A 27393-nucleotide genomic window follows, 5' to 3' on the forward strand; every position below is an offset into this window, starting at 1 on the left:
CTGTGTATTTTCTCTTCCAGATGAACTTTAGAATCAACATGTCAAGTTCCATTAAAAATCCCTTTGGGATTTTGATTGGAAGTGCATTGAATTTACAGATTAATTTGGGGAGAATTGACATCTTTACACTATTGAATCTTCCCATCCAGGAACATGGTATGCCTCTCCATTTATTCAGGTGTTCTTTTATGTCCTTCAGTAAAGTTTTAAAGTTTTGTGTATTTTTTTCATGTAGGTCTTACACTTTTCTTGTTAGGTTTATTCTTGCGTATTTTATAGTTTTTGTTATTGTGAATTACATCTTCCATTTTACATTTTATTTTTCAATTGGTTATTGCTAGTCTATAGGAAATCTATTAGTTTTTGTATGTTGATCTTACCATTTACTTAGTTTTCAAGTAATTCTCTTGAAATTTCTAGAAGGATGATTATGTTTTCTGAAAATGATAGCATTTGTCTCCTTTTTTTTTAATATTTATAGTTCCCTAAGGCTTTTTTTTGTTTTGTTTTGTTCTTTCTGGTCATGTTGCATTGATTAGGTTTCCAGATCTGTTCATTAATACTTCTCATTTGGGCATCTTTCCTGATTTAAATGGAATGGTTCTAATTTTTAAACTTCTATATTTATTTATACTTTAGATTTCTGGTAGACTATATTATCAAGAACAGCAATTTTCTTCTTGGCTTAACAAGCATTTTCATTGTTATGGGTATTGTGTTTTATAATGTGTTTTTGATGAAATGATACATATTCTTTTTTCACCTCTAATAATTTAATGTCAGGAATTACATAATACATTTACTTAATATTGATCATGATGTTTTCATTTTTAATATTTATTCAGCTAGTGTTTATTTGGATATTGTATTTTGCTAGGAACTTTGCCTCACACTGGTGAGAGCTCTATGTTTGAATGGTTCCTCTCTTTTATATATGTGTATATATATATGGAGAAGAGAGCAAATAAGCAAGTATCCAAGAACAATATAATTTTAGGCTGTGAGAGTTTTATGGAGGAAACAAACAGGATGGTGTGGTAGAGAGGTGAGGAGAGAACCTTCTTTTATAGTATCATTTGAGAAGATAAAATATAAACTATGACCTGAAGAAAGAAAGAGGAAGGAAGGGAGGGAGGGAGGGAGGGAGGGAGGGAGGGAGGGAGGGAGGGAGGGAGGGAGGGAGGGAGGGAGGAAGGAAAGGAAGGATAATAAAAGTAAGGAAAGAAGAAGACATTTTACCTTGTCTCCTATTTTAGTGCTTTCTCCCAATGTTGCCTTTCCTCACTCCTTTCTACCCGTTTATTCATTTTTTTTGATAGTGGTCCCCTAAAACCTACTCATTTATTTTAATGTGAATCTTTTAAAAACAAAATATAAATGCACTCCTCAAACCAAATAACGTGCACGAAATTCATGCACTGGCAGGGGGAGGGGGTGTCCCTCAGCCCAGCCTGCACCCTCTCCAATTTGGGAACCTTCAGGGGATGTCCGACTCATGGTTTAGGCCCGATCCCTAAACGAGCAGTCAGACATCCCTCTCACAATCCGGGACTGCTGGCTCCCAACCACTCGCCTGCCTGCCTGATTGCCCCTAACTGCTTCTGCTTGCCAGCCTGATCGCCCCCTAACCACTCCCCTGCCAGCCTGATCGATGCCTAACTGCTCCCCTGCCAGCCTGGTCACCCCTAACTGCTCCCCTGCCGGCCTGGTCACCCCTAACTGCTTTCACCTGCCGGCCTGGTTGCCCCCAACTGGCCTCTCCTGCAGGCCTAGTCCCCCCGCTCCCCCAACTGCCCTCCCTCTTCTGCAGTCTTGGTTGCCCCCAACTGCCCTCCCCTGCCGGCCATCTTGTGCAAGGGCGTGACAGTCAATTTGCATATTACCTCTTTATTATATAGGATTGTCTTTCTGAGTATTCTCTTTATCCCCTTTCTTATTTGTGTTGTATGATATTCTTTTATATAACTGCCAAATTTAATTTTCTAATGATTCAAGTTCTTGTTTAGTGTTTGGTTTTTTTCGCCATTCCTTTTCAGGTTTGCTAATAGACTTATTTAGGCTAGTGAGTTTTCTCATTTGTTTTCTGGAATTTGTAAATAACCTAATACTCTCTTCCTTTTCAAGGGTAGATTTGTGACTACCCTTAAGATTTCTTCTTTGGACATATTCTGTTATGTTTTAATGTTTTCTTTAGTTAATTTTTGTAGTTCTTTTTCTTAGAAAACCATTTTGCTTAGAGTTTCATATTTACTGATTTATAGTGTTCAGTTTTCAAACTTTAATATTGTTTCTTTCTCTCATTTTCATCATCATATTTGCCAAGGCTTGTCTCTTTCTAGACTTATCCAAGAAACAGTTTTTGGTTTTATTAATTCTGTGCCCCTTTAGTTTTTTCATTTCTATTTTTATTATAAGTTATAATTGATACTACAGGCCTGGCACACGAATTCGTGCACAGGTGGGGTCCAGCTGGCCCACCTCTATCGGGGCCAGTTGGGAGGGGATGCAGGAGGTTGGCTGGCCAGCCCCGCCCCTAGTTGAACTCCAGTTGAGGGAACAATTTGCATATTAGCCTTTTATTATATAGGATAATTTGGTTTGTATTTTATTTTTGAAGTGTTTTATGTATTTTAAATGTTTCTAATGAATACATTTAAGGCTCAAATTTTTTCTTTAAGGACAACTATGGCCAAGTCCCATAGGAGATATGCTCACAATTTAAATTTTCATTTCCACTGCACTCTGAGAGTTAATTGGTAGGCTTTTTTTTTTTTAATTTTCAAGTAGAATATCATCTTTTTATTGTTAATTTTTAGTTTATTTTAGCTTTGTAAACCAAGAATATAATCTGTGTTATTTAATTTGCTGAGTCTTTCCTTTGCTTAAGGTATGGTCAGGTTTTTATTTTCAAAGACTGTATATTTTCTATTCATAATATACTAAGTTCCATGTCACTGTGAAATAGAAGTATAGTTTACTAATTTATTTCTGAATCTTTCATATCATTGCATACCTACATTTGTTTTCTTTTTTTAAAACAAGATTTTCTCCTCACTTTTATAGTAACTTGGTCTTTTTGCCTTTGGTCTTTTTCCTAATATTGAAAGTTATGCCATAGATATTGTATTTTCTTATTATCCTCCATCCCACCCCTTGTCTTTAGCTGAATTTACTGAGTTTCCTTGATTTTGTTTCATTTCTAGTTTGAAACTATGTGTCTTTTCCAGTTCTTCTGTAGGCATTAAATTGAATTAAACAGTATTTGTAACTAGTTGCTCCCTTTCTCTGAAAGTAGACTTTTGGCATTATTTTATTCAGTCTTGGCTTTCCTATATTTAGGTAATCTGACATTTTAGTAATATGTTTATTATATTGTAATATGCTTTTAATTTTCTAATTTTTAGGTATCATGTTTTATTTTGTTTTTAATATATTTTTATTGATTTCAGAGAGGTAAGGAGAGGGAGAGAGAGATAGAAACATCAATGATGAGAATCATTGATCTGCTGCCTCCTACAAGCCCCTTACTGGGGATGGAGCCCACAGCCCTGGCATGTGCCCTTGACCGGAATTGAATTCGGGACTCTGTTGCTCTATCCACTGAACCAAATTGGCTACGGCAAGGTGTCATTTTTTATTAACTACCTGAGATGTTCGAGATAAGGAGTAATATTCTAGCTTCTTTTGTATCTGCTTAGTCTTGTTATTCCACCGCTACCCTTTTTTTGGAGTAATTTTTGTTGTTGAAACATAAATTGTCTAAATTCAGAATTGACATCTTTTACAAGACAGAGTTTGTTTTTATTTTATCTCATTTCAGTGTATACATAGATCAGCGTTCAGTAACTACTAAAGATTTTATCTTAATTGTACAGAAAAATATATTAATTTTTGAATAATTTACTCTTTATTAAGAATTGTAGTATTTTAGCTAAAGTTTACTGTATTTAAGAACAGACCAAATATTTTATTAGATTTCAGAGCCATATGCAAAAGAAAATAATTATGGCTATAATTATGAATGTTTTATGTTACATATAATCCTGTTTCTATATTCAAAGAACAAGGAAGAGCAAATACCCTATTTTTCTGGGCTTGTTTGAGAGACATAATGTAAACTATTAATTTATTGCCCTAGCCCAGTGGTCGGCAAACGGCGGCTTGCGAGCCACATGCGGCTCTTTGGCCCCTTGAGTGTGGCTCTTCCACAAAATACCACATGCGGATGCGCACGTATAGTGCGATTGAAACTTCGTGGCCCATGCACAGAAGCCGGTTTTCAGCCTGCGTGAGTCTATTTTGAAGAAGTGGCGTTAGAAGAAGTGGGGGTACGTTCGCTGAGGTCGACCCCTCAGATTGAAGACGTTTTTAGCAAAGGCCAGCTTAGGAGTACCCTAATTAAGTTAATAACAATGTACCTACCTATATAGTTTAAGTTTAAAAAATTTGGCTCTCAAAAGAAATTTCAATCGTTGTACTGTTGCTATTTGGCTCTGTTGACTAATGAGTTTGCCGACCATTGCCCCAGCTGGTTTGGCTCAGAGGTTAGAGTTTTGGCCTGCGGACTGAAGGGTCCCAGGTTTGATTCTGGTCAAGGGCGCATACTCAGGTTTCAGGCTTGATTCTCCAGTAGGGGGTGTGTAAGAGGTAGCCTATCGATGATATCCTCTCTTTTTCTCTCTCTCTGAAATCAATAAAAGTATATTTTAAAAAATAAAATGTTTTTTTAAAAAATAATTTATTCAATCAGTGTTAATAAATTAACAGATTCAAGTTCCTCAACTTTTTAATACCCACCTTCTTATATGCAGCTTTTCAATATATTTTATATGCAACAGATACTTTGATAATGGTAATACCAAGATTCAAAAACTGTTGTTGCTTTGAATTAATGTGTATGTAGGCTATTCTCTGAATATCACTGGACAAGTGACAGCACTTGAGTTTATTATGATGATGGCCTTAAAGTCAAGTTATTCTAATGAACTTTTATGTTTTGTAGGTAAAGTGGTATCAAGTATGAGCTACATCTTTAAAATTACTTTATGTCATAGAAATGACAAAATTGGTTATAAAATAAAAACACTAACACTAAGGAAAAACAAAAAAACAAAAATTCTTTTGGAGAGATTTTTCTTCATTGACTGGATTAAAAAATCTTCACATTTTATGCATGGAGAATTTTGGATTGAAGATACCTTGTTTTTCTGGAGCAAGAGTGGGAAGTCTTTATTATCTTTAAAACATTTGTTAGTTATATAGTCAAGATTTAGATAACATTTCTTAAAATATAGATTATCTTCTTGAAATTCACAGGTAAATGAACAGGGTAGTTTCTAGGACAACAGAAGCAATAATAAATTGGTGGGTAGGGGTGGATTGGGAGGATAGGGGAGTGTTCAAGATCAAGAAGTCCAAATTCTGGAGTTACTGGATTCTCATTTTCTAAGTTATGTTTATGCTCAGAGACTGACCCTTTTTGCCATCCCCACCTTGCATAATATGTCGTTTGACATATTGAAGTAGTAAGTTCCTAACAGATTTTTTTTGGTCATCAATCTATCCAAAACCATCTTTCATATTACCTTTCTCAAATACTGCTTATTTATCTTACTATAGCATTTCTCAGAGATATTGCACGTTTGGTTCTAGACGACCACAATAAAGTGAATATAGCGATATTTGTGAATTTTTTGGTTTCTTGGCACATACAAAGTTATATTTACATTAGTCTATTAAGTGTTAAATAGCATTTTGTCTAAAAAAGCACTTAAAATACTTTATTGCTGTCTGGCTGGTGTGGCTCGGTGGTTGAGTGTAGATCTGTGAACCCAGGATATTACTGTTTGATTCTCAATCAGGACACATGCCCAAGTTACGACTTCATCCCCAGTTGGAACATGCAGGATGAAGTGATTCTCTGTCATCATTGATGTTTCTATCCCACTTCCTTTCTCTCTGAAACCAATAAAAATTTTAAAAAAATACTGTATTGCTAAAATATGTTAACCATTATCTAAACCGTCAGCGAGTCATAATCTTTTTGTTGGTGAAAGGTCTTGCTGATGACTAACCATGGTGGTTGCTGAAGATTAGGGTGGCTGTGGCAATTTCTTAAAATAAGACAGCAATTTAGTTTGACTTACCGATTGACTCTTCCTTTTTCACAAAGGATTTCTCTATAGCATGCAATGCTTTTTGATAGCATTTTACCCTCAGACTTTCAGAATCCTCTCAAACCCTGCTGATGCTCTATCAACAAAGTTTATGTAATATTCTAAATCGTTTTGTTATGTCGTCACCGCCAGATTTCATCTCAAGAATCCAGTTTCATTGCTCATCCATAAAAAGCATCTGTTAAAGTATTATCATGAGGTTGCAACAATTCATTCACATTTCAGTCTTCACTTATAATTCTAGTTCTGTTGCTGATTCCATCATGTCTACAGTCATCCCTGAGGCTTAGAATCAGCTTCTTCCAAACTCTTGTTAATGTTGATATTTTGACCTTTCCTGTGAATCACGAATGTCATTAATGGCATTTAGAGTGGTGAAGCATTTACAGAGGTTTTCTATTTACTTTGCCCAGAATCATCAGAGGAATCACTATGGACGACAGCTATAGCCATACAGAATGTATATCTTAAATAAGATTTGAAAGTCAGAATTACTCCTCGAGTTATGGGTTTCCGAATTGATGTTTTGTTAGCAGGCTTGAAAATAACATCAATCTAAAAAAAGAAAACAACATCAATCTTATTGTACTTCTCTGTCAGAACTCTTGAATGACCAGGTGCATTGTCAGTGAGCAGCAATATTTTGAAAGGAGTTTTTTTCTGAGCAGAGGTCTCACCAGTTGACTTAGAAGTTTGAGTCAACCATGTTGTAAACATGTGCTGTTACCCAGGCTTTGGTTGTTCCATTGATAGAACATAGACAGAGTAGATTTCACCTAATTCTTAAGAATCTTAGGATTTTTAGAATAGTAAATGAGCATTGGTTTCTACTTAAAGTAACCAGCTGCATTAACTCCTAACAAGGGAGTCAACTTGTCATTTGAAGCTTTGAAGTCAAGCATTGACGTTTTCTTTCTAGCTATGAAAATTTTAGATGTCATCTTCTTCCAATATAAGGCTGTTTTATCTTCATTGAAAATAGTTGTTTAGAGTAACAATCTTTAATAGCTAAATATTCTAGATATCTTGTTCCAACTTCTATTTATTTTTTGTTACTGTTTTGTGGGTTTTTTTGCTGCAACTTTTACATCAACACTTACTGTTCACCTTGTATTTTTATGTTCTTTCCTTCAACCTAATGGGCCATCCTGTGTTAGCTTCAAACTTTTCTTCTGTAGCTTCCTCACGTCTCTCAGTCTTCATAGAATTGAAGTGAGTTAGGCATTGCTGTGGATTAGGCTTGGCTTAAGGGAATGTTATGGCTGGTGTGATCTATCTAGACCACTATAACTTTCTCCATGTTGGCAATAAGGCTATTTCACTTTATTTGTGTGTTCACTGCAGTGAAGTTTTGATTTCCTTCAAGAACTTTTCCTTTGCATTCATAACTTGACTAACTCTTTGGCACAAGAGGCCTAGCTTTTGGGCTATCTTGGCTTTTTTTGACATGCCTTCCTTACTAAGCTTAATCATTTCTAGCTTTTGATATACAGTGAGAGCTGTTGTGACTCTTTCTTTTCAGTTGAACACTTAGAGGCCATTGTAGGGTTATTAATAGGCCAAGTCTCATTGAGTAGGGAGTCCCAACGAGAGGTAGAGAGTGGACAGTTGTCGGGGGAGGACTTATAACACACATGACATTTTTAAAAAAGATTTTTATTGATTTTTAGGGAAAGTGAGAGGGGCAGAGAAAGAGAGAGAAACATTGATTTGAAAGCAAAACATTGATTGGCTGCCTCCTGTACATGCTGGGGATTGAGCCTGCAACCTGGGCATGTACCTTGACCCAGAATCAAACTGGGAAACTTTCAGTGCATGGGATGATGCCCAAGCAACTAAGCCACACCAGCCAGGCCACATGTGACATTTATTGAATAAGTTCGCCCACTTATATGCAGTTTGTGGTATACCACAACAATTATAATTGTAATATCAAAGGTCACTTATCACAGATCATCATAATAAATGTAATAATAGTGGAAAGGTTTGAAATATTGCAAGAATTACCAAACTTTGATATAGAGACACAGGGAGTGGTGAAATGCTTTTGGAAAAATGGTGCTGATGGACTTGCTTGACACAGGGTTGCCACAAATATTTATTTTTATAAATGCAGTGCCTGCAAAGTGCAGTTAAGTGAAGGTCAGTAAAACAAGTGTGCCTATACTTACTCCTTCAGCAACCTACCATCCTATATAATAAAAGGGTAATATGCAAATTGACCCTAAAGGTGGAATAACCAGGAATGACTGGTCGCTATGATGCACGCTGACCACCAGGGGACAGACACTCAACACAGGAGCTGCCCCTGGTGGTCAGTGTGCGCCCACAGGGTGATTTCCGTTCAGTTACAAGCCGGGCTGACGTCTGTGAGTGCAGCAGCGGTGGTGGGAGCCTCTCCCACCTCCTCAGCAGCACTAAGGATGCCCCACAGGGAGTGGGCCTAAGCTGTAAATCAGACATTCCCTGCGGGCTCCTGCGCTGCCAGAAGGATGTCTGACTGCCAGCTTATGCCTGATCCCCCAGGGAGTGGGCCTAAGCTGGTTGGTGGACATCCCCCAAAGGCTCCCAGACTGTGAGAAGGTGTAGGCCTGGCTGAGGGACCCCTCCGAGTGCATGAATTTTCATGCACTGGGATTCTAGTCCTATATAATAAAACCCTAATATGCAAATCGACCGAACAGTGGAACAACGGTGGAATGACTGGTCACTATGACTCGCACTGGCCACCAGGGGGCAGATGCTCAATGCAGGAGCTGCCCCATGGTGGTCAGTGCGCTCCCACAAGGGGAGCTCAGCTCAGTCAGAAGCCAGGCTCATGCTGGCAAGTGCAGTGGCTGTGGCAGGAGCCTCTCCCACCTCCGCTGCAGATGGGTGGTAAGGAACAAGGGGTACTGGACTGCAAGAGGGATGTCTGCCTGCCTGCAGGCAGACATCCCCCAAAGGATCCTGGACTGTGAGAGGGCGCAGGCCGGGCAGAGGGACCTCCCTTTCCCCCCAGTGTACCAATTGCATGCACCAGGCCTCTAGTTCTGAGTTTCTCTTTAGCATTATTCTTTTACCACTCTCATTCAGGATTTTTTTTCTCTGTAATCACTGTATTAGTATCTATTTAGTACTATTTTAAAATCTTGTTTGATATAGTTAGCTGTTTGCACTGAGAATTGACTTTCTAGCCTATATTTGTGGAAAACATTGATTATAATAAAACTATTACATTTCCATTCTCTTTTGGCTATCTTACTGTTCTCACATAGTATGTAATTGGTGGTGAATTTTGGTAAATTGAGTGAAATTTGTATATATGATGTCCAGACAATCAGAATATACTATATCTTTATTCTTTGAAATAAATGCCAGTTTATTATACTACAAAATGTTCTGCTCTTTTATAATGGCATTGATAATTTGTCTTTTGAAAAGGAGTTAGTTTGAAATGTAATGCTAATTAATATTTACTGTTAGTACAGATGTATATCCATGCATTTCCATATTTCTGTCTGCCTTTGTGTTTTGAGTATAGAAGTGTACCATTAATGGCACAAACAAATCCAGACCTTGGTTTATTTTATGTTTTTGGGGGGAAGAAAGTTTAAAAAAAAGATTTTAATTACTTTGTTAATCTAATAGTATTACTGTTAAAGAATCATTTTTTAAACAAAAGCAATCTCTGCAGTTAAACATCACCTTTAATCTTTCAAAACCAAAAGGATACAATATGCACTTAAGTATAGAGGCTAGTGTGATCAATCTAAGAATAATAAGTCAATGAAGATAGCATTTTGCTTTAGCTGCTACCTATTGTACAATTTGTCTATATGTAATAAATATATCCTTGAATTTATTTTTTTTGTAACTAACTATGTCGGCTCCAAATGCACTTTAGCCTTTCATAATCTGAAAGGGAAGAATCCCCTAACCACCTTTTATTACTCTAGAATTATATGAGTCCTCACAATGTGATGGGCATAGTTCGACTTGCTGGATATATATCAGTGAACCAAACAAGTTCCTGTTTCCATGAAGGTTAGAAAGGCAATAAATATATGTCATAAGTCATGTGTGATAAATTTGTGGAAAAACTATGCAGAATAAAAATCTAGAGGTAACTTGAGAGACTTGCTTAGATCTCACAGGAAGCAGCTGAAGTAGTTTTGGTCTTTAGGTTAAAACAGTATCCTAGAAATTAGTTTTCTTCATTTATCTTAAACTGGGAGTGTGGAGATTGTAATAGATATTCAATCCTATTTTTTTTTTATCCTCATACCTTTCAAAAATCTGCATATATAGAATTTAATAGTCATTTAAGTGTACTGTTTTTTAAGTTACCACATTTTTCACATAGTATGAAAGCAACCTAAGAGTTATGGACTAAATTTTAAGACAGTTAGAAAGTATTCTGTACTTAGTCTCTCTCATGAAGATATTGACATGCATTCTTCTTGGTAAATTTTTACCAAGCTTAGTTAAGGTACAACCTGGCAATAGGAGACTTTGTGTCTGAAAATCACTTTTGATTGAAATTTAATACCTCCTATAATTTAACTTTTAGCTTTCTGACTTTTCCTACAGTAAATCCTTATATTTGTCTACCAGTGACACATTCTTTTCTTCTCTTATGCAAATTAGTTCAGTAAAAAGCCTTTCATATTATTCTTTCTGCATGCAGTGTCTTCTTTGAACAATTTTAATACCTCTGACCTGTACTTTTAATTTGGCATTAACCATGCACTACTCTTTAAGAACTTTGGTTTTCTAAAACTTTAAAAGATTGTTCTCGTGTTTCTTTTTCCATGTTTATTTCCTTTACTTTGTCTTCTCCCATTGGATTGAAAAGCTGTAATATTGTTTAACAGAAAATTTCATTGTGAAGCAACTTTTTCTTTAGAAACTCATTTTCTTAATGCTCTTAAGAGTATTGACTGGTTAGAGTTAACATACTGTGAAATTTTTCAAATATTTACTGAGATTATTTTCAGAGTGTTCTGTGTATTTGAAATATTAGAAATCTGAAATGTTATCTCATGTTAAACTACATTTGTTTAGGAAATTTAGAGAGAAACATTATTTCCTCTAAATTTAACCTTTAGTATTAAATTTGTTGATTAAATATAGCAGTTATGCCTGTTTACAGTTATGACTTTCAAAGATGGAACAATACAGAGTTTCTGATGTTATGAAGGTTAAGAATGTGATTCTTAAGATGCTTTTTTTTTTCTTTCTTATTCTGACATCTAGATACTAGGCATGAATGTAATTGTGTTCTAGGTTAGTAATTTTTTTAGTTATTGCAGTGTTAGGAATACCTTAGATTTTTTGAAATAAAGTTTCCCTGATCATGTTAAATAGTGATGTTTTATCATAAGATAAGAAAGTATATTGTAGTACCAATTTGTAAGTAGCACTATGATAAAGGATGTCAAAACAAACTTTTCCCGGAGTCTTATGAGTTTGTTATTTTCTAATTCTTTAAATTGTATTACTATCATTATATTCTTCACTGCCATGTACTCACAGTTTTCAAAAAGCCAGTTTCACCTTAGGAATAATCTTGAGCCCTAGCCTGTTTGCTCAGTGATTAAAGGGTCATGGGTTCATTTCCAGTCATGGGTACATACCTTGGTTGCTGGCTGGATCCCAGGCCCCAGGTCAGTGTGTGTGGAGGAGGCAGCCATTCGATGTGTCTCTCTCACATCTGTTTCTTTCTCTCCCCCTCCCATTCTCTCTAAAAACCAATGGGGGGAAAAAAATCCTCAGGTGAGGATTAACAACAACAACAACAAAATCTTGAAGCAATTTTATGAAATCTCCACTTTTGAATACATCCTTTTAATATTGTGTGTGACAAAATGGGAAATACACATAAAGCACTTTTGTGTATTTTAGGTGTCAGGTAATGACACCTTTTAGCTCCCTTTTTTTCATGAAATGCCATTTTTGCTAGGAAAATATACCTGACAGACACATTACACTGATCAAATTGGGATATTTGGCAAAAGTTCTTGGAAATAATAGGAGTGAGTCTGTTACTCTAAGGAAAATGGTTGGTGGTTATTCTTTTGTCAATGATAAAAGTAAGTTTTCAAGTTCAAATTAGAATTTTGGAAATTTATTTGCCTGGGCTTAAAAGCTTTCCAGAACTTAAAAACTTTTCTGATGAAATTAGTGGTGATGTTAATGAATGTGGCTTTTTTTTTTTTTTAAATATTGTAGTTTCACATTTGTAATACCTTAACTAATAATAAAAAAAAAGAAAAAGAAAAAAATATTGTAGTTTAATTTTTAATATGGTAAATGTTAATAAATTTAACCTTTATATGAAGTAGTACTTTATATGTGTAGTAAAGGAGTCCTGATGGCAAAAAATCTAAGAACAGCTGATACAGATTCTCTGCCTAAGTCAAAGGTTTCACAGTGTAACATTATAACCTCTTCCTATCCGACCCTCATCCCACCAAATTAAAATAGAAAAGAATACTACGATTTCTGTTAAAAAGAAAAAGTTAGATTGCATGGTAATAATATATTTTAAAATTCTTTTACCAATGTAATTTTCTCCTTTAGTTATACAGTGGGCTTATATAACCCCATTGCATTTACTTAGGATTGCATTGAATTTATTATTGTTGATATTTACATTAAAATATTTTTTTCTCTCCTCTTCCTTTTTCTTCTGTTTATTTCTCTTCTCACTTTACTCTTTTCCTTTCATTCCTTCCTTCCTTTCTGTTTGTATTTGTTTTCTAGGTGGAGTCTTTCATTTTGGATCAGGATGACTTGGAAAATCCAATGCTGGAAACGGCTTCCAAATTGCTCTTGTCAGGTACTGCTGATGGTGCAGACCTCAGGACAGTAGATCCAGAAACACAAGCTAGACTGGAAGCTTTACTAGAAGCTGCAGGTAAGTCCGCAAAGTCCACATACGTAATAAGTCTACCTAATTAAAGTTACAATAAATCTAAAAAATTTCTGTCATTATCAATGTATGACCTTGGATATTTAGTATAATACTGTTCATAAAGGTTAATGTATTATTTTTTAGAGGATTACATGGAACATTTCATTAAAGAATATTTTTATTACCAGAGTAAAATATAAGGTTGTTGTCAACCTTTTTATAAAGAGGGACTTCTTATACAGTCGATTTTCATTAGTCCTAAATTCCATATTTGTGAATTTGCCTACTTGATAAAATGTATTTGTACCCCGAAATTAGTACTCACAGCACTTTCTCAGTCTTTCATAGAAATGCACAGAATGGTGAAAAATTTGAGTCGTCCTACACACATGTTCCCCGCTGAGGTGGAATAAGGTGATGTTCTGCCTTCTTGTTTCAGCTTTCATACTGTAAACAAGTGTCCTTTTCACAATCTACTTAGTGCCACGTTTTTCAAATTTGTGTACCTTTCGTTGGTAATTTCACTGTTTAAAATGGCCCCAAAGTATAATGCTGAAATGCTGCCTAGTGTTTCTAAATGTGAGCAGGCTGTGATGTGCCTTAGGAAAAATACATGTTAGATAAGCTTCTTTCATGCATGAGTTATAGTACTATTAGTCATTAGTTTAATGTTAATGAATCAACAATATATTAAATAAGGTTGTCTTTAAACAAAAACACACATAAAACAAACATATATTGACTGGTTATTGCAAATATTGTGATCAGAGGCTTGAAGGAACCTAGTCCCATTTTCCTGCAGAAGCAGTAGTTCAGTATTCATAAATTCAGGGTTCCCAGGAACTCTACAGAACATAAATACCATGAATAACGAGAATCGACTGTATATAATTCCCCCCACTTTTTTTGTCAGAGACTGTCTCTTAAAACCCTATAAAATGAATTATTATTTTTGTAAAGTGGGTCATCATTATATTGTTCCTATAGGAGATTACATGACATAATAAAAGGTTTAGCTATATATATATATATATATATATATATATATATATATATATATATATATATGTGTGTGTGTGTGTGTGTGTGTGTATATATATATATATAGTCTTAACTATAAGGGAATAGTAACTCTTGATTATTTAAATAATTGTACTGTGTTCATGGTTTGAGCACCTCTCTGTGCTATATATTGTACATGCAGTGCATGTAAACTGCTACTTAATTATAGAATAAAACTAACCTACTGTTTGATAATCCTTGAGTAAATATCTTTTAACACAGCATCTAATATTTGAAGGACTCATAGTTAAGTTTGATTTCTATCCTGGGTAAAATTCTAGAATGCATTATTAAAAGATTCTTAGCCAGATACAGATGAAAACATAGTAAGGGCACATGAAAGGTCCTGTCCCTGAGTATAGACAACTCTTTGTTACAGTGTAGTAGAGATATAATTTAGCATTGCTAGAAATTGATGTTGCTATAGAAGTTTGTGTGAGGGAAATGGGGATTGTAAAATAATTTGAAAACATGTTGTAAGAGGAACAGGGATTGTTTCTCCTGAAGGTGAGAAAACTCAGGTTGAATACAAGAGGGATGTTTGTTTTTTGGGGCTCCAAGAGGCAAAATCAGGTACAAAGATGTTGCTACATGAAAGTTGATTGCAGCCAAAAAGAGTTACTTTTGGAGGTTGAGTTCCATTTTATTTTCCTTATAGAAGGTAACAAGCTAGCCTGCCCTCTCCCTCTCTTCCTTTCTCTCACTTCTCTCCTTCCTCGTTTATCTCCTTCCCTTTTTAAATGAAAAATCTCATATGCAAACCCAGAAAGAATAGATTAGTGAATCTTTGGCATATCCATCACCCAGCTTCCACAGCCATCGATGTATGGACACATTTTAAAATATATTTTTATTGATTTTAGAGAAGAAGGGAAAGAGAGAAACATCAATGATGAGGGGGAATCATTGATTGGCTGCCTCATGCACACCCCCTACTAGTTATTGAGCCCACAACCTGGACATGTTGCCTGACCAGGAATCAAATCATGACCTCCTGGTTCATAGGTTGACACTCAATCACCTGCTGAGCTGTATGGACACTTTTGTTTCATCTTTACACATAACCACCTCGCTGATTCCCCATCCCACATGTTAATTTAAAAGCAAATCTAAGCATCATATTATTTCATATATAAATAATTCAGTATGTACTTCTAAATTAAGAACTTTAAAAAAGAGAAATAAGCCCGGCTGGTATGGCTCAGTGGTTGAACATCGACCTATGAACAAGGAGGTCACAGTTCAATTCCGTATCAGGGCATATGCCTGGGTTGTGGGCTCGATCCCCAGTGTGGGGCATGCAGGAGGCAACTGATCAGTGATTCACTCTCATCATTGATGTTTCTGTCTCTCCTTCTCCCTTCCTCTCTGACATCAATAAAAATGTCTTAAAAAGAGAGGGAAATAAAACCATAATACCATTGCATATGTAAGGAAAAAATAATAGTAATTCCTTAATAATGCCAGATATCCTGTCAGTGTTCAGAAATTATTTTTTATGTTAATAATTTTTTTGTGTGTCTTAGTCATAACAGTTCCTTTTTCTTCTTCTTCTTCTTCTTCTTCTTCTTCTTCTTCTTCTTCTTCTTCTTCTTCTTCTTCTTCTTCTTTTCTTCTTCTTCTTCTTCTTCTTCTTCTTTTCTTCTTCTTCTTCTTTTGTTAATCCTCACCTGAGGATATTTTTTCTATTGAATTTTTTAAGGAGAGTGGAAGGGAGGAGAGGAGGGGAAGAGAGAAACATTGATAATTGATATGAGAGAGACATATTGATTGGTTGCCTCCTGCACACTGCCCAACAAGGGCTGGTGATTGAACCTGCAACCAATTTACATCCCCTTGACCAGGAATTAAACCTGCTGTTCATGGGTCAACACTCTAACCATTGAACAACACCATCCAGGGCTTTTTATCCTACTTTTTATTTTTATTTTTTTTATTGATTTCAGAGAGGAAGGGAGAGGGAGAGAGAGCTAGAAACATCATTGATGGAAGAGAATCATTGATCAGCTGCTTCCTGCACATCCCCCACTGGGGATTGAGCTGCAACGCGGGCATATGCCCTTGCCAGAAATTGAACTGTGACCTCCTGGTTCATAGGTCAACGCTCAACCACTGAACCAGGCCAGCTGGGCTCCTACTTATTTTTGAAGAAATGAGTCATTTGTTTCACTCTATGGATTTTGCCAGTTGTACCATTGTGTGTTGTCATTTCCTGAATCAGAATTCAGATCCAGATATTTGACCAGATTTCTGTTCATTTGACAAGATTAGTTATTCCTGGTGTTTATGTTTCGTTATGTATCACATAGGTACTTTGGTTGTTTCTCTTTTAATGATGTTGAGATTGATTAGTTTAGGCATCTTGAGAAAAGTTTTTGAGACCTTGTCCAAAATGCCTTTTACACTATCTTCATAGTTGATAGTTTGACTAGGCATAGAAGGCTAGTTTAAAAATCACCTTTTTAAAAATTTTTGAAGTTACTGCTTCATTGTCTTCTATTGCAATTCAGAAGTTTGATGCTACACTTATTTAGGATATTCTCCTAACTCTGCTATTTTTCCTTACTCCTCCTTCTCCAAAGCATTACAGATTTTGGCATTTTAAGGTTTTGATCTTATTTTGAATTTTTTTTGCTATCTTTCACATTTAAGATTTCAAATGCCTGATGAATCCTGTGTTTTGTTTATAGTTAGTAGCAATGCCATTAAAAGATAAATTCAAAGGTGTACATTAATATGTTGTCAACTGGTGAGTTTTATTACATATTATATGTCATATATGTAATATAACTAATTTCCTATTGCAGCATAACAGTTTACAATAAACATAGCAATGTGACACAATACCCATTTACTATCTTTTAGTTTCTGTAGATGAGACATCAGGGCACACAGTGGGGGTTCTCATGGACTGAAGTTAAGATGTCATACCTGAGTTGACTAGGCTGTAGGAAAAAGTCTGCTTCCGAGTTTATTGTTGTTGATAGTAGAATTCAGTTCCTTGGAGTTTTTTAGGACTTAGGTTCCAGTTTCCTCATGGACTATTAGCTGGGGCTGTTCTCACTTCCTTAGGTTGCCCACATTTTATTACATGTGGTATCCTCTATCTTTGACTTCTCCTGCTTTGCACCTCTGACATACTTCCTTTTCTCCATTCTAATCAGCCAGTCTTGTTACGGGTCGTGTGATGAGGTCAGGCCCACCAAGATAATCTCCCTGTCTTCAAGTCTTCTGTGCCATATAACATAACCCTAACCCTAAAACCCTTCTGCTATGAGAAACCTGCACAAATATGTTTGTTATTTCTGGATGAGTGGTCTTTTTGGTCTATATCAGCCGTGGGCAAACTACGGCCCGTGGGCCGGATCCGGCCCGTTTGAAATGAATAAAACTAAAAAAAAAAAGACCGTACCCTTTTATGTAATGATGTTTATTTTGAATTTATATTAGTTCACACAAACACTCCATCCATGCTTTTGTTCCGGCCCTCCGGTCCAGTTTAAGAACCCACTGTGGCCCTCGAGTCAAAAAGTTTGCCCACCCCTGGTCTGTATCTTATTTTAATAGTTTGTTTTAAAACCTATAGTAGTGTTTCTTAAACTGTAATGTGTATCTAAATCACTTGGGGATCTTTTTTTAAAAAATGCTGTTCTTGTACCAGTAATTCTTAGGGCTTGAGATTCTGCATTTCTAGCAAGTTCCCAAGTGATAGCAGTGCTTCCAGTCCGTGTACCACATGTTGAGTAATGGGGGGTTCTATAATATCCATCATAATATCAGATGTTTATCTTAAAATTAGAGTAAAGGTCCTTAATCCTGCCTGTGTATCAGAATTTTCTTAGAGCTTTTAAAGTATGTAGATGCCCTCGCCCCACTTGCTAATGAATTTCATCTTTAGATAAAGGAGAGCTCAGCATCTATATTTTGGTAAAGCTTTGTTCCCTGATGGGCAATCTAGATTAAGCACTACTAAGTTAGAATAATAAAGGTTAGAAATAAGCTCTCTTTATAATGATGTCTGGAAAAGAACAAGTTATATTTTGTGGAAATGGTTATTAACCATTTCTGCTTTTGAAATGTTTTTTTTGTTATTCTGAATTTTGAAAATATGGTACATTTAGATAGGATTTTGAGTATAATAAGTTGCAATCCTAATTTGAAATAAATAGGCATTCAGATATAGTTTATTATAGCCCATAATGTTTTATTAGGCCATTTTTGGTCACAAGTGATAGTAGCCCAACTAAATATCTACAACAATAGAAGCATAATATGCTGATTAAACCAGATAGCCAAACACCTTCTGGACGTCCTTCCGGAACAAGCCGGGGCTGCGAGGGCAAAGCCAAGCCGCCGCGGTTGTGAGGGCCAAGCCCCTTGCACGAATTTCGTGCATCGGGCCTCTAGTTCTTAAATCAAAGTGGGTATTTACCAAAAGTATAGGTTTGGTGCTGGCTTCTGGCACCATTGGTGTCAATGAGTCAAAATAACTTTATCAGAACTCTGTCTCCTTTCTTATTTCTCTATTCTTTTCTTCTCTTTGTTGACTTATTTTTGGGTAGTCTTTTTCATTTGTGGTGTGAAAAGTGACCAAATAATTCAAGACTCTCATCCTAGCAATTTAACATCCTTTGAACATAGGTTGTTTAATTGTCTCAGTATAGCCAAACACCCATTTCTGGCACAGGAGAATCACAGGCTTAAGCAGTTGCAGATCACTTGGAAGGAATAAGATTATCAGAGAATTGGAGAGAGTGATTTTCCAAAAGATTCAGGGCAGAGAATATATACTTATAATGTACCATTTGTAGGTTATTTGATAACATATATAGAGTTAAATAACTTGAATTTTGCTTTATTTCTTCTTTCGGTGCATTCATTTTGGTGTGACAATAATATATAGGAATAGGCAAATTATCTACGGCTGATGGTAAAGCCTTTGCAGATCCTGAAGTGCTTAGGAGGTTGACATCATCTGTTAGTTGTGCGTTGGATGAAGCTGCTGCTGCACTTACCCGTATGAGAGCTGAAAGCACAGCAAATGCAGGGCAGTCGGACAAGTAAGTACACTTTCATTGTAATCAACATAAAAAACATTTTCTTAAAAATAATAAATTAATTAACATTTATTTTGTTCCCGGAACTATACCAGACATATTACATGTGTTATCTTGTTAATACTAACAAAAAGTCTTAATCATGGGTTTTGTTTTTATACCCACTTTACTCATGCAAAGCTTAAGAGAAGTGAATAACTTAAGTTTAAATAGGTGACAAGTGGCAGAGCTGGGTCACCAGTGTCTGCCTGTCTGCAAAGCTGACTTCTTAGCTAATACATTAAAAAAGATATTTTGCTGATTTAGGTTTTCTTTTCTTTTAATGTTTTGGTGACAAAGAAGTAAATGCTTTCTAATTAGTCATGCCATTTTCCAGTTCATGTATATAGTTCTGTTTTAAAGGGCATGGTATTTATTTGTTTGTTGTATAAATGTACAAAAAATATCATAGATCTAGTTCCATTACTTGAATGAAACACTTATATTCAAGCACATTGAAGCATGTACATTTATTTTTGTATGTTCTACAATTCCTTTTATATAGTACTAGAGGCCTGGTGCATGAAATTCAAGCACAAGGTGTGAGAGGGTCCCTCAGCCTGGCCTGCACCCTCTCCAATCTTGGACCCCTTGGGGGATGTCTGAGTGCTGGTTTAGGCCCGACTGTGGGATCGGGCCTAAACCGGCAGTCGGACAATCATCTCGCAGTCCGGGACTGCTGGCTCAAATCGCTCACCTGCCTGCCTGCCTGATTGCCCTAATTGCTCCCCTTGTTGGCCTGATCCCTAACTGCTCTCTCCTGTCGGTCTGATCCCCCTAACTGCTCTCTCCTGCTGGCCTGACCGCCCCTAACTGCCTCTGCCTCTGCCTCGGCCCCACCATGGCTTTGTCCAGAAGGACATCCAGAAGGTCATCTGGAAGATGTCCAGTCTAATTAGCATATTACCCTTTTACTAGTATAGATAGTAAGGGCTCATTCACTAAATATTTTGTGACTTAGCTTTTTAAAATTTTTCTGATGATGCTATGCAATAAAAATCACATTATCTCATATATGAAAGTAATTATGTACATAGTAGTGTGAAAGTGGATGTAAGCCCTAATCGGTTTGGCTCAGTGAATAGAGTGTCGGCCTGCGGACTGGAGGGTCCCAGGTTCGATTCCGGTCGGAGGCATGTGCCTTGGTTGCGGGGACATCCCCAGTGGGGGGTGTGCAGGAGGCAGCTGATCCGTGTTTCTCTCTCATCGATGTTTCTGGCTCTCTATCCCTCTCCCTTCTTTGTAAAAAATCAATAAAATATATTTTTTTAAAAAAGTGGATGTAAACTACAAAGAAATGACTGGGGGAACATCATTAATATTTGTTCCTTATCTCCTCAGAAGCTTCTTTTTTTTTTCTTTAAAAGAAAGCTATTTTATTTATTTTAGCAGTTGCCTTTAAACAATTGAGAAAATAGGAATATTCTTTTTTATATATGTTTAGAGAATTAAAAATAGCATTTAAGAATTGGCGTTTGGATAATAGTTTAGTTTTTGTTTTTTAATGTATTTTTATTGGTTTCAGAGAGGAAAGGAGAGGGAGAGAGAGGTAGAAACATCAGTGATGAGGCAGACAATCATTGATTGGTTGCCTCACGCATGCCCCTTACCTGGGATCGAGCCTGCAACCAAGGCATGTGCCTTGACTGGGAATCGAGCCTCTGACCTCTTGGTTCATAGGTCAACGCTCAACCATTGAGCCATGCCAACCGGGCTGTATAATAGTTTTCTTAGGCATCTACTTTAAGAATGTGAAAGAAGTTATATAGTATTACCAAGCGTATGAATTTGCTATTTCTATTTACTCTGTATTGTCTTTATTTATTTAGATTTTTGTGTTCTTATTAATTTATTTTACCAATCTTCTCATATATTGATTCTTTTTTAGATATTCTCAGATTCTGTTCCTTAGTTAACAGTTCAGTTTTTCTGGCCTACAATATTATTGATCTCCATATATTTAAAAAAGTTTTTTTTACTTTATTGATTTTCAGAGGGAGAGGAAGGGAAAGGCAGAGATAGAAACATCGATTAGCTGCCTCCTGTACATCCCTTACTGGGGATTGAGCCTGCAACCTGGCCATGTGCCCTGACCAGAAATAGAACCGGTGACCTCTTGATTCATGCTCAACCACTGAGCCACTCTGGCTGGGCAATCTCTAGATATATTTTAATCTTGTACCTGCTGAGACTGGCAAGAAAGAAAAATGAGAAAATTATAAAACACGTTGAAGAGAAAATTAAAAACACCCTAATGTCAATTCAAACTGGAAATAAAATAGAAAAAAAAATCATAGATTTTTTGGGGCATTGAAAATACTAGAAGTTATCAACAAAGCAATAGAACATGTTTGTGACAGTCATATTTATTCAGCAAGGCTTGAGAAATATAGTGGAGTACAGTGAGTGCTACATTCCAGATTTTACCTTAGGTAAGTGCAGTATCATGTGCCAGATTTAGCATACCCTTTGTCATGAGTTCTTAAATTCAACTGTTGCTAGAGTAGTTCTTATAAGGTTGTTTTAAAGCTAGCATACACATGTGGAAATTGAATGAAAATCTAAATGGGAAGGTATAGGGTGGTGTGTGCCTGATGAGGGCAGAGAATAAGAGACCACTTGAAAGAGTGAAAGGTAGGGTATGTTTTTATACAGGAAGTGTCTTGTGGGAAAGATATGTTCTAAACTTGTTTAAAGATGATAGAGAACACTGACAGTTTAGGAACAGTCAGTATCCTATAGATTGGAAAATAAGAGATATGCTTATTAACTGCTGTTTCAGACCGACTTTGGTAAGGAAACAATACAATTAACAAGTAGGTAAAATATATAGTATGGCACACAATGAATGGTAAGAATTATGAGTGAGAAAATTGAGTGTGGAAGTACTAGGGCAGTGATTGGCGTTGGAGGTCACAGTGCATTTTTAATGGTAAGAGAACCTCACTTAAAAGGTGGCCTTTTTAGTAAAAACCTGGAATAGTCAAGGGAATGACTGAGTAGTGTTTGAGAGAGACGCTGTCTTGGTAAAAGGAGCTTAATTAGCATTTTTTTAAATAAAAAGCAGGAAAATCAATGTGGCTAAAGTGGAAAGAGCAAGAATGAGTATAGTAAGTGATGAAACAAGAAGATAAAAAGGAAGAGTATGGGATGCTACCACTGGATAGATCTTGTATAGATTTTGGCCTATATTGTGAGATTAGAGCAGGAGTGACATGATCTACTTTTCTTTAAACAAGATCTCTGGCTTTCTCATTCAAAAGAACCTGAAGGAGCTCAGAGCACATACCTGGGTTGCAGGTGGGGTTGGGGCATGTACAGAAGGCAACTGATAGATTAATAGATGATCTTTCTCTTGCATCAATGTTTCTCTCACTAAGTCTGTCTTCAGGTGATTAAAAAAAATAAATTCCAGTTCCTGAACAAAATGAAGTGTAATTATAAATTGTATTTTATTCATGTGATATTCTGTAAAGTTTTATGTCTTAAAATTTTGGTTTCTTTACACTTAGAGTAAATTGGACTTTATCTATAATAATAAAAGCATAATGTGCTTATTAGACTGGACAGCCGGACGAAGCTGCCGTGGTGGGGGCCAAAGCAGAGGTGGTTAGGGGTGATCAGGCAGACAGGCGAGCAGTTAGGGGTGATCTGGCAGGCAGCCAGAGTGGTTAGGGGCGATCAGGCAGGCAGGCAAGCACTTACAGGTGATCAGGCAGACAGGCAGAGTGGTTAGGGGCAATCAGGCAGGCAGGCAGGCAGACAGGCTAGTGGTTAGGAGCCAGCGGTCCCAGATTGCGAGAGGGATTTCTAACTGGCAGTTTAGGCTCTATCCCAATCGGGCCTAAACTGCCAGTTGGACATCCCTCGAGGGGTTTTGGATTGCGAGAGGGTACAGGTCGGGCTGAGGGAACATTCTCTAGCCCCCCCCACCACACACACACACAAATTTCATGCACCGGGCCTCTAGTTTTTATATAACAGATAACATAATGTTAAAAAATTGAATTCAGCCCTAACTGGTTTGGCTCAGTGGATAGAGCATTGGCCTGTGGACCGAACGGTCCCAGGTTTGATTCCGGTCGAGGACATGTACCTTGGTGCGGGCACATCCCCAGTAGGAGGTGTGCAGGAGGCAGCCCATCGATGTTTCTCTCTCATCGATGTTTCTAACTCTCTATCCCTCTCCCTTCCTCTCTGTAAAAAACTAATAAAATATATTTTTTAAAAAAAGTTTAATTCATTGACTTATATTGAGATTAAAAAGCTCAATGAACTGAATTATTTCCAGGTTTTTTCCTATAGATCCTATTGAAATAATTATTCTAGCTAACACTAAGACTGTACAGTGTTTTATAATATATTGTGATATTGCAATATTCTTTCCCTAATAGCCGCAGTTTGGCAGAAGCCTGTTCAGAAGGAGATGTAAATGCTGTGCGAAAGTTACTCATTGAAGGGCGAAGTGTAAATGAACACACCGAGGAAGGGGAGAGCCTCCTTTGTTTGGCTTGTTCTGCTGGATACTATGAGCTTGCACAGGTTTGTATTATCAAAATAAAGCTCATGAGTTTTTAAATTTATTTTGTTTTTAATCTGGCCTGCTTAGTAGGGAAATACTAAAGGCAGCCATTAGGCTTGTTTCAACCAGTAGTTTTGTTAGCTATATTTTGTGTTTATTGGCTCTTCTATTTAGTATGATTGTATAGGTGAAACATGTTCAAATTTTTTAATATAATTTCTAAACTTTTTTTCCCCATAAGGTTTTGTTGGCAATGCATGCAAATGTGGAAGATAGGGGAATCAAAGGTGACATTACGCCTTTAATGGCTGCTGCTAATGGAGGACATGTCAAAATTGTGAAGTTGTTGCTAGCTCATAAAGCCGACGTCAATGCACAGTCTTCAACAGGTTATGTGTATTTTTTAGTTTTGTTAAATTTTAATGCCCTTTGGTAATAATTAGTTAACATGAAAGTGGTCATTAGTGATGCTTTTGTAATTCTCTTATAAGCACTGAATGTTTGCATAAGTCTGTGCACTTGAGGTAAAGTATATATACTATATTTTGAATGATATTTTGTATATAAGGGCAGTTACTTGGCCTTTTAAGGTTCTTTATGATTAAACACTGGTCCGGTTAGAAGGGGCTCTTTCTTGAAATAGGATAGGTGTGAGCTCTGACTTGCAAACCCAGGTTTCCTATTTTTGGGGAGAAGGGAAGAGAAGATATGGAAGTATTGAATAAAAGGCAGGTCTTTTCATTGCCTACTCTTATTAAATTGTGGCCTAAGAAAAAAAGAGTATATGAAAACATTGTGTCCCACAAGAGACATAATTTTAGTCTAATTTTATTTCCTTTTAAATTTGGACATAGATGAAATTGTATAAAAGCTCTAAAATCATATGAAAATATATTTCATGCATTTTTTTCATGCAAGATTTTCAAAACTATTAAATACTAAATAATTTTTAAGATCTACAGATTCTGGTTTGAAGGGATTTTAGAAATCCTTATTTTACTCAGAAAGTAGTTGTTGTTTTTTTCTTTCTCCCTCTGCACACACCGCCCCTCCCCCCCCCCCCCAATATGGAAGAGAGAATATTTTTGAAATTTCTTTAACTTTCATCAGTTAACTGATATTTGAAATTGTAGAGAAAACAAATATGTATGATTAAAAGAATGGTATGAGGTGTATCTTTATATGATGAATAATTACATCCCAGAAAATAAAGCTTGTGAAACATTTCTCTGATTAAAGTTAGAATAAACATAACCTATTTCTCATCTAAAAAGTTAGTTTCAGAATTGCTCAGTTCTTTTATAACTCTACAATCCTGGTGGAGTGTATCTGATTTTTCATATGTATTTGACCCTGAATTTAAATGGAAAGAGTAGAAAGTTGATTTCAGTAAGATAAAATGCAGTAAGGAACAGAGTTATATATAAGTATATTATCTAAACTTATTAAGGCTATACTCTCCCATTTCAGTTTCTTTTTTTATGCTAAATTAGATTCTGTTTTATTTTAGTATTTTATGTTAATGTCTTTTTGCTTTTTTTTTTTCTTCACTAAAATAGGCAATACAGCACTTACATATGCTTGTGCTGGAGGCTATGTAGATGTTGTAAAGGTGCTCTTGGAATCCGGTGCTAGTATTGAGGACCATAATGAAAATGGTCACACTCCTCTTATGGAAGCTGGAAGTGCTGGACATGTGGAAGTAGCCAGATTGCTGCTAGAAAATGGGGCTGGCATTAATACGCATTCCAATGAATTTAAAGAGAGTGCCCTTACATTAGCTTGTTATAAAGGTACAGTATATAAAATATTTTTTTAAAAGAAAGTTTTAAATGTAAAATGACAGTTTGTATTTTTTAATTAAAATTAAAAGTAAAATTAAAACGTAATAGTGTGTAGCATGTAATTAATTGTTTAAAGTCTTTTGAGGTAAAAGTCTAATAAGTAAACTTTTAAAAAAATATAGACTTAGTATTGCCAATATTGTCAATAAAGAATGACTATTGGGCCCTAACTGGTTTGGCTCAGTGGATAGAGCACCAGCCTGCGGACTGAAGGGGGTCCCAGGTTTGATTCCGGTCAAGGCCATGTACCTTGGTTGCGGGCACATCCCCAGTAGGGGGTGTGCAGGAGGAAGTTGATCTATGTTTCTCTTTCATCGATGTTTCTAACTCTCTATCCCTCTCCCTTCCTCTCTGTAAAAAATCAGCGAAATATGTTTTTTAAAAAAATGACTATTGATCCAGTTACTTTATCAGAAAGTCATTTAATTTTAATATGCACTTTTAACTAGTGTTGCATGTTAGAATATTTTTCCTGGTTCAAACAAAAGAATGCTATTGAAACCAGAAGTATTCAGCCTGTGAGTTTAAAAGAAAACACATTAAAAGTAGCTAGAATGACCTAACAAGAAGGTACTTACGGTATTTCTTATGATACCAAAAAGAAAAGAGAAAAACTGAAGAAAAAGGAGGAGATATGAGAAGAAGAATGAAAAAGTGGTATGAAGGGAGTTTGAATTCAAAAGAACAATTTTAGAGTATCATTTAGTAAAGTTAAAAGTATGAGCTAGTTGAGATTGAGAATGCCTCCCCATATATAGCTGTACAAAGGAGATACATAATATTTTAAGTGATGTAAACAAACCTGAAAATACTGATAATACAGAAAAATACTCTTTTGGGACAGCAACACAATTGTTTGAAAAGTTGCTTTGATCTTCAGCTAGCAAATGCTCTAGATTCTGCATTCTAAAAAGACAGCCCACGGAAGCAGATATTTTTCAAACTTCACCTTTATGACAGATAAATGGCTATAAACTTAAGGAACTTTAAAAAAGCAAATTTTATGAAATTTGATGTCTGCATAGCCATTCAGTTCAATGCTCCATAGCTACAGCTGTGCCATTCTTGTTTCATAAAATAAGTGATGAATTGTTGACATTGAGGCATCAAGAAAAAGCTCTTGCAAGGCGAAAATAAAGTTTAAGGAGATCTTTCAGTGGCTGAATCTTCACTTATCCAAGTGTTCCAGTGAATACCTCCTTAAATTTTGTACTCAGGACTTTGTTGCCTACCCTAGTCCTGGCCCTGGTGTTTTGTTCCATTCTATTTCAGAGTGCCCAAGATTGTGTGAGTTCTTTTGGAATAATTTTCTTTAAAATATGGTTAAGATAATGCTTAGATACATAAATGACTAAAATGGAAGTTAAATGTGAAAATATAGTCTATCTGAAGCGTTTTTGATTATCTGGTGGTAACAGATTTTCAGACATAGGGAGATTAGGAAGCACAGCTGAGATCTATTAGTTCCCCAGTTCTGCTGGGTCATTAGGCAGAGGCCATTCTTCTGGAAGGAGAAAAATAAGCAGGCTGGTTGGGTGGCTCACTGCCATTTTCACAAACACTTTTTGAACCTGGTTGCGTTTTACTACTAAGTCCCAGCTAGCCAGAAGAGCATTGAGACGGGCTATACATATATAGCTACTCTTCCTCTTTCCTTTGCTTGTAGCTCCACCCTGCTTTCCAAAAGGGGCACCTGTAGTAGGGGCTTGCAGGCTTTAATTAGAAGCTGGATATATAACTGAACTAGTGGAGGTCTCTAGTACTTTCACGATCTAACAACCCTCTCCCTTTCCTC

At 36.2% G+C, this 27393-nt stretch overlaps 1 protein-coding gene across 8 annotated transcripts in view; it reads left to right on the plus strand.

The window, feature by feature from the left end:
* Nucleotides 1–27393, plus strand: part of ANKRD17 (ankyrin repeat domain 17) — a 177527-nt gene that overhangs the window by 59141 nt on the left and 90993 nt on the right. For 6 of the 8 annotated variants that reach the window (XM_059668945.1, XM_059668955.1, XM_059668996.1 and 3 more), the window contains exons 2-6: nt 12924–13077; nt 19040–19196; nt 23627–23774; nt 23996–24143; nt 25314–25547. In XM_059668945.1, coding sequence (XP_059524928.1) covers nt 12924–13077; nt 19040–19196; nt 23627–23774; nt 23996–24143; nt 25314–25547 — 841 coding nt within the window. Of the gene's footprint in view, nt 1–43; nt 157–12923; nt 13078–13465; nt 13489–19039; nt 19197–23626; nt 23775–23995; nt 24144–25313; nt 25548–27393 lie in introns of those variants that run through there. The other 2 variants (XM_059668969.1, XM_059668988.1) reach the window with 2 other exon arrangements.

The sequence above is a fragment of the Myotis daubentonii genome, chromosome 1 (genome assembly GCF_963259705.1).
Source record: "Myotis daubentonii chromosome 1, mMyoDau2.1, whole genome shotgun sequence".
NCBI classification, from domain to species: domain Eukaryota; kingdom Metazoa; phylum Chordata; class Mammalia; order Chiroptera; family Vespertilionidae; genus Myotis; species Myotis daubentonii.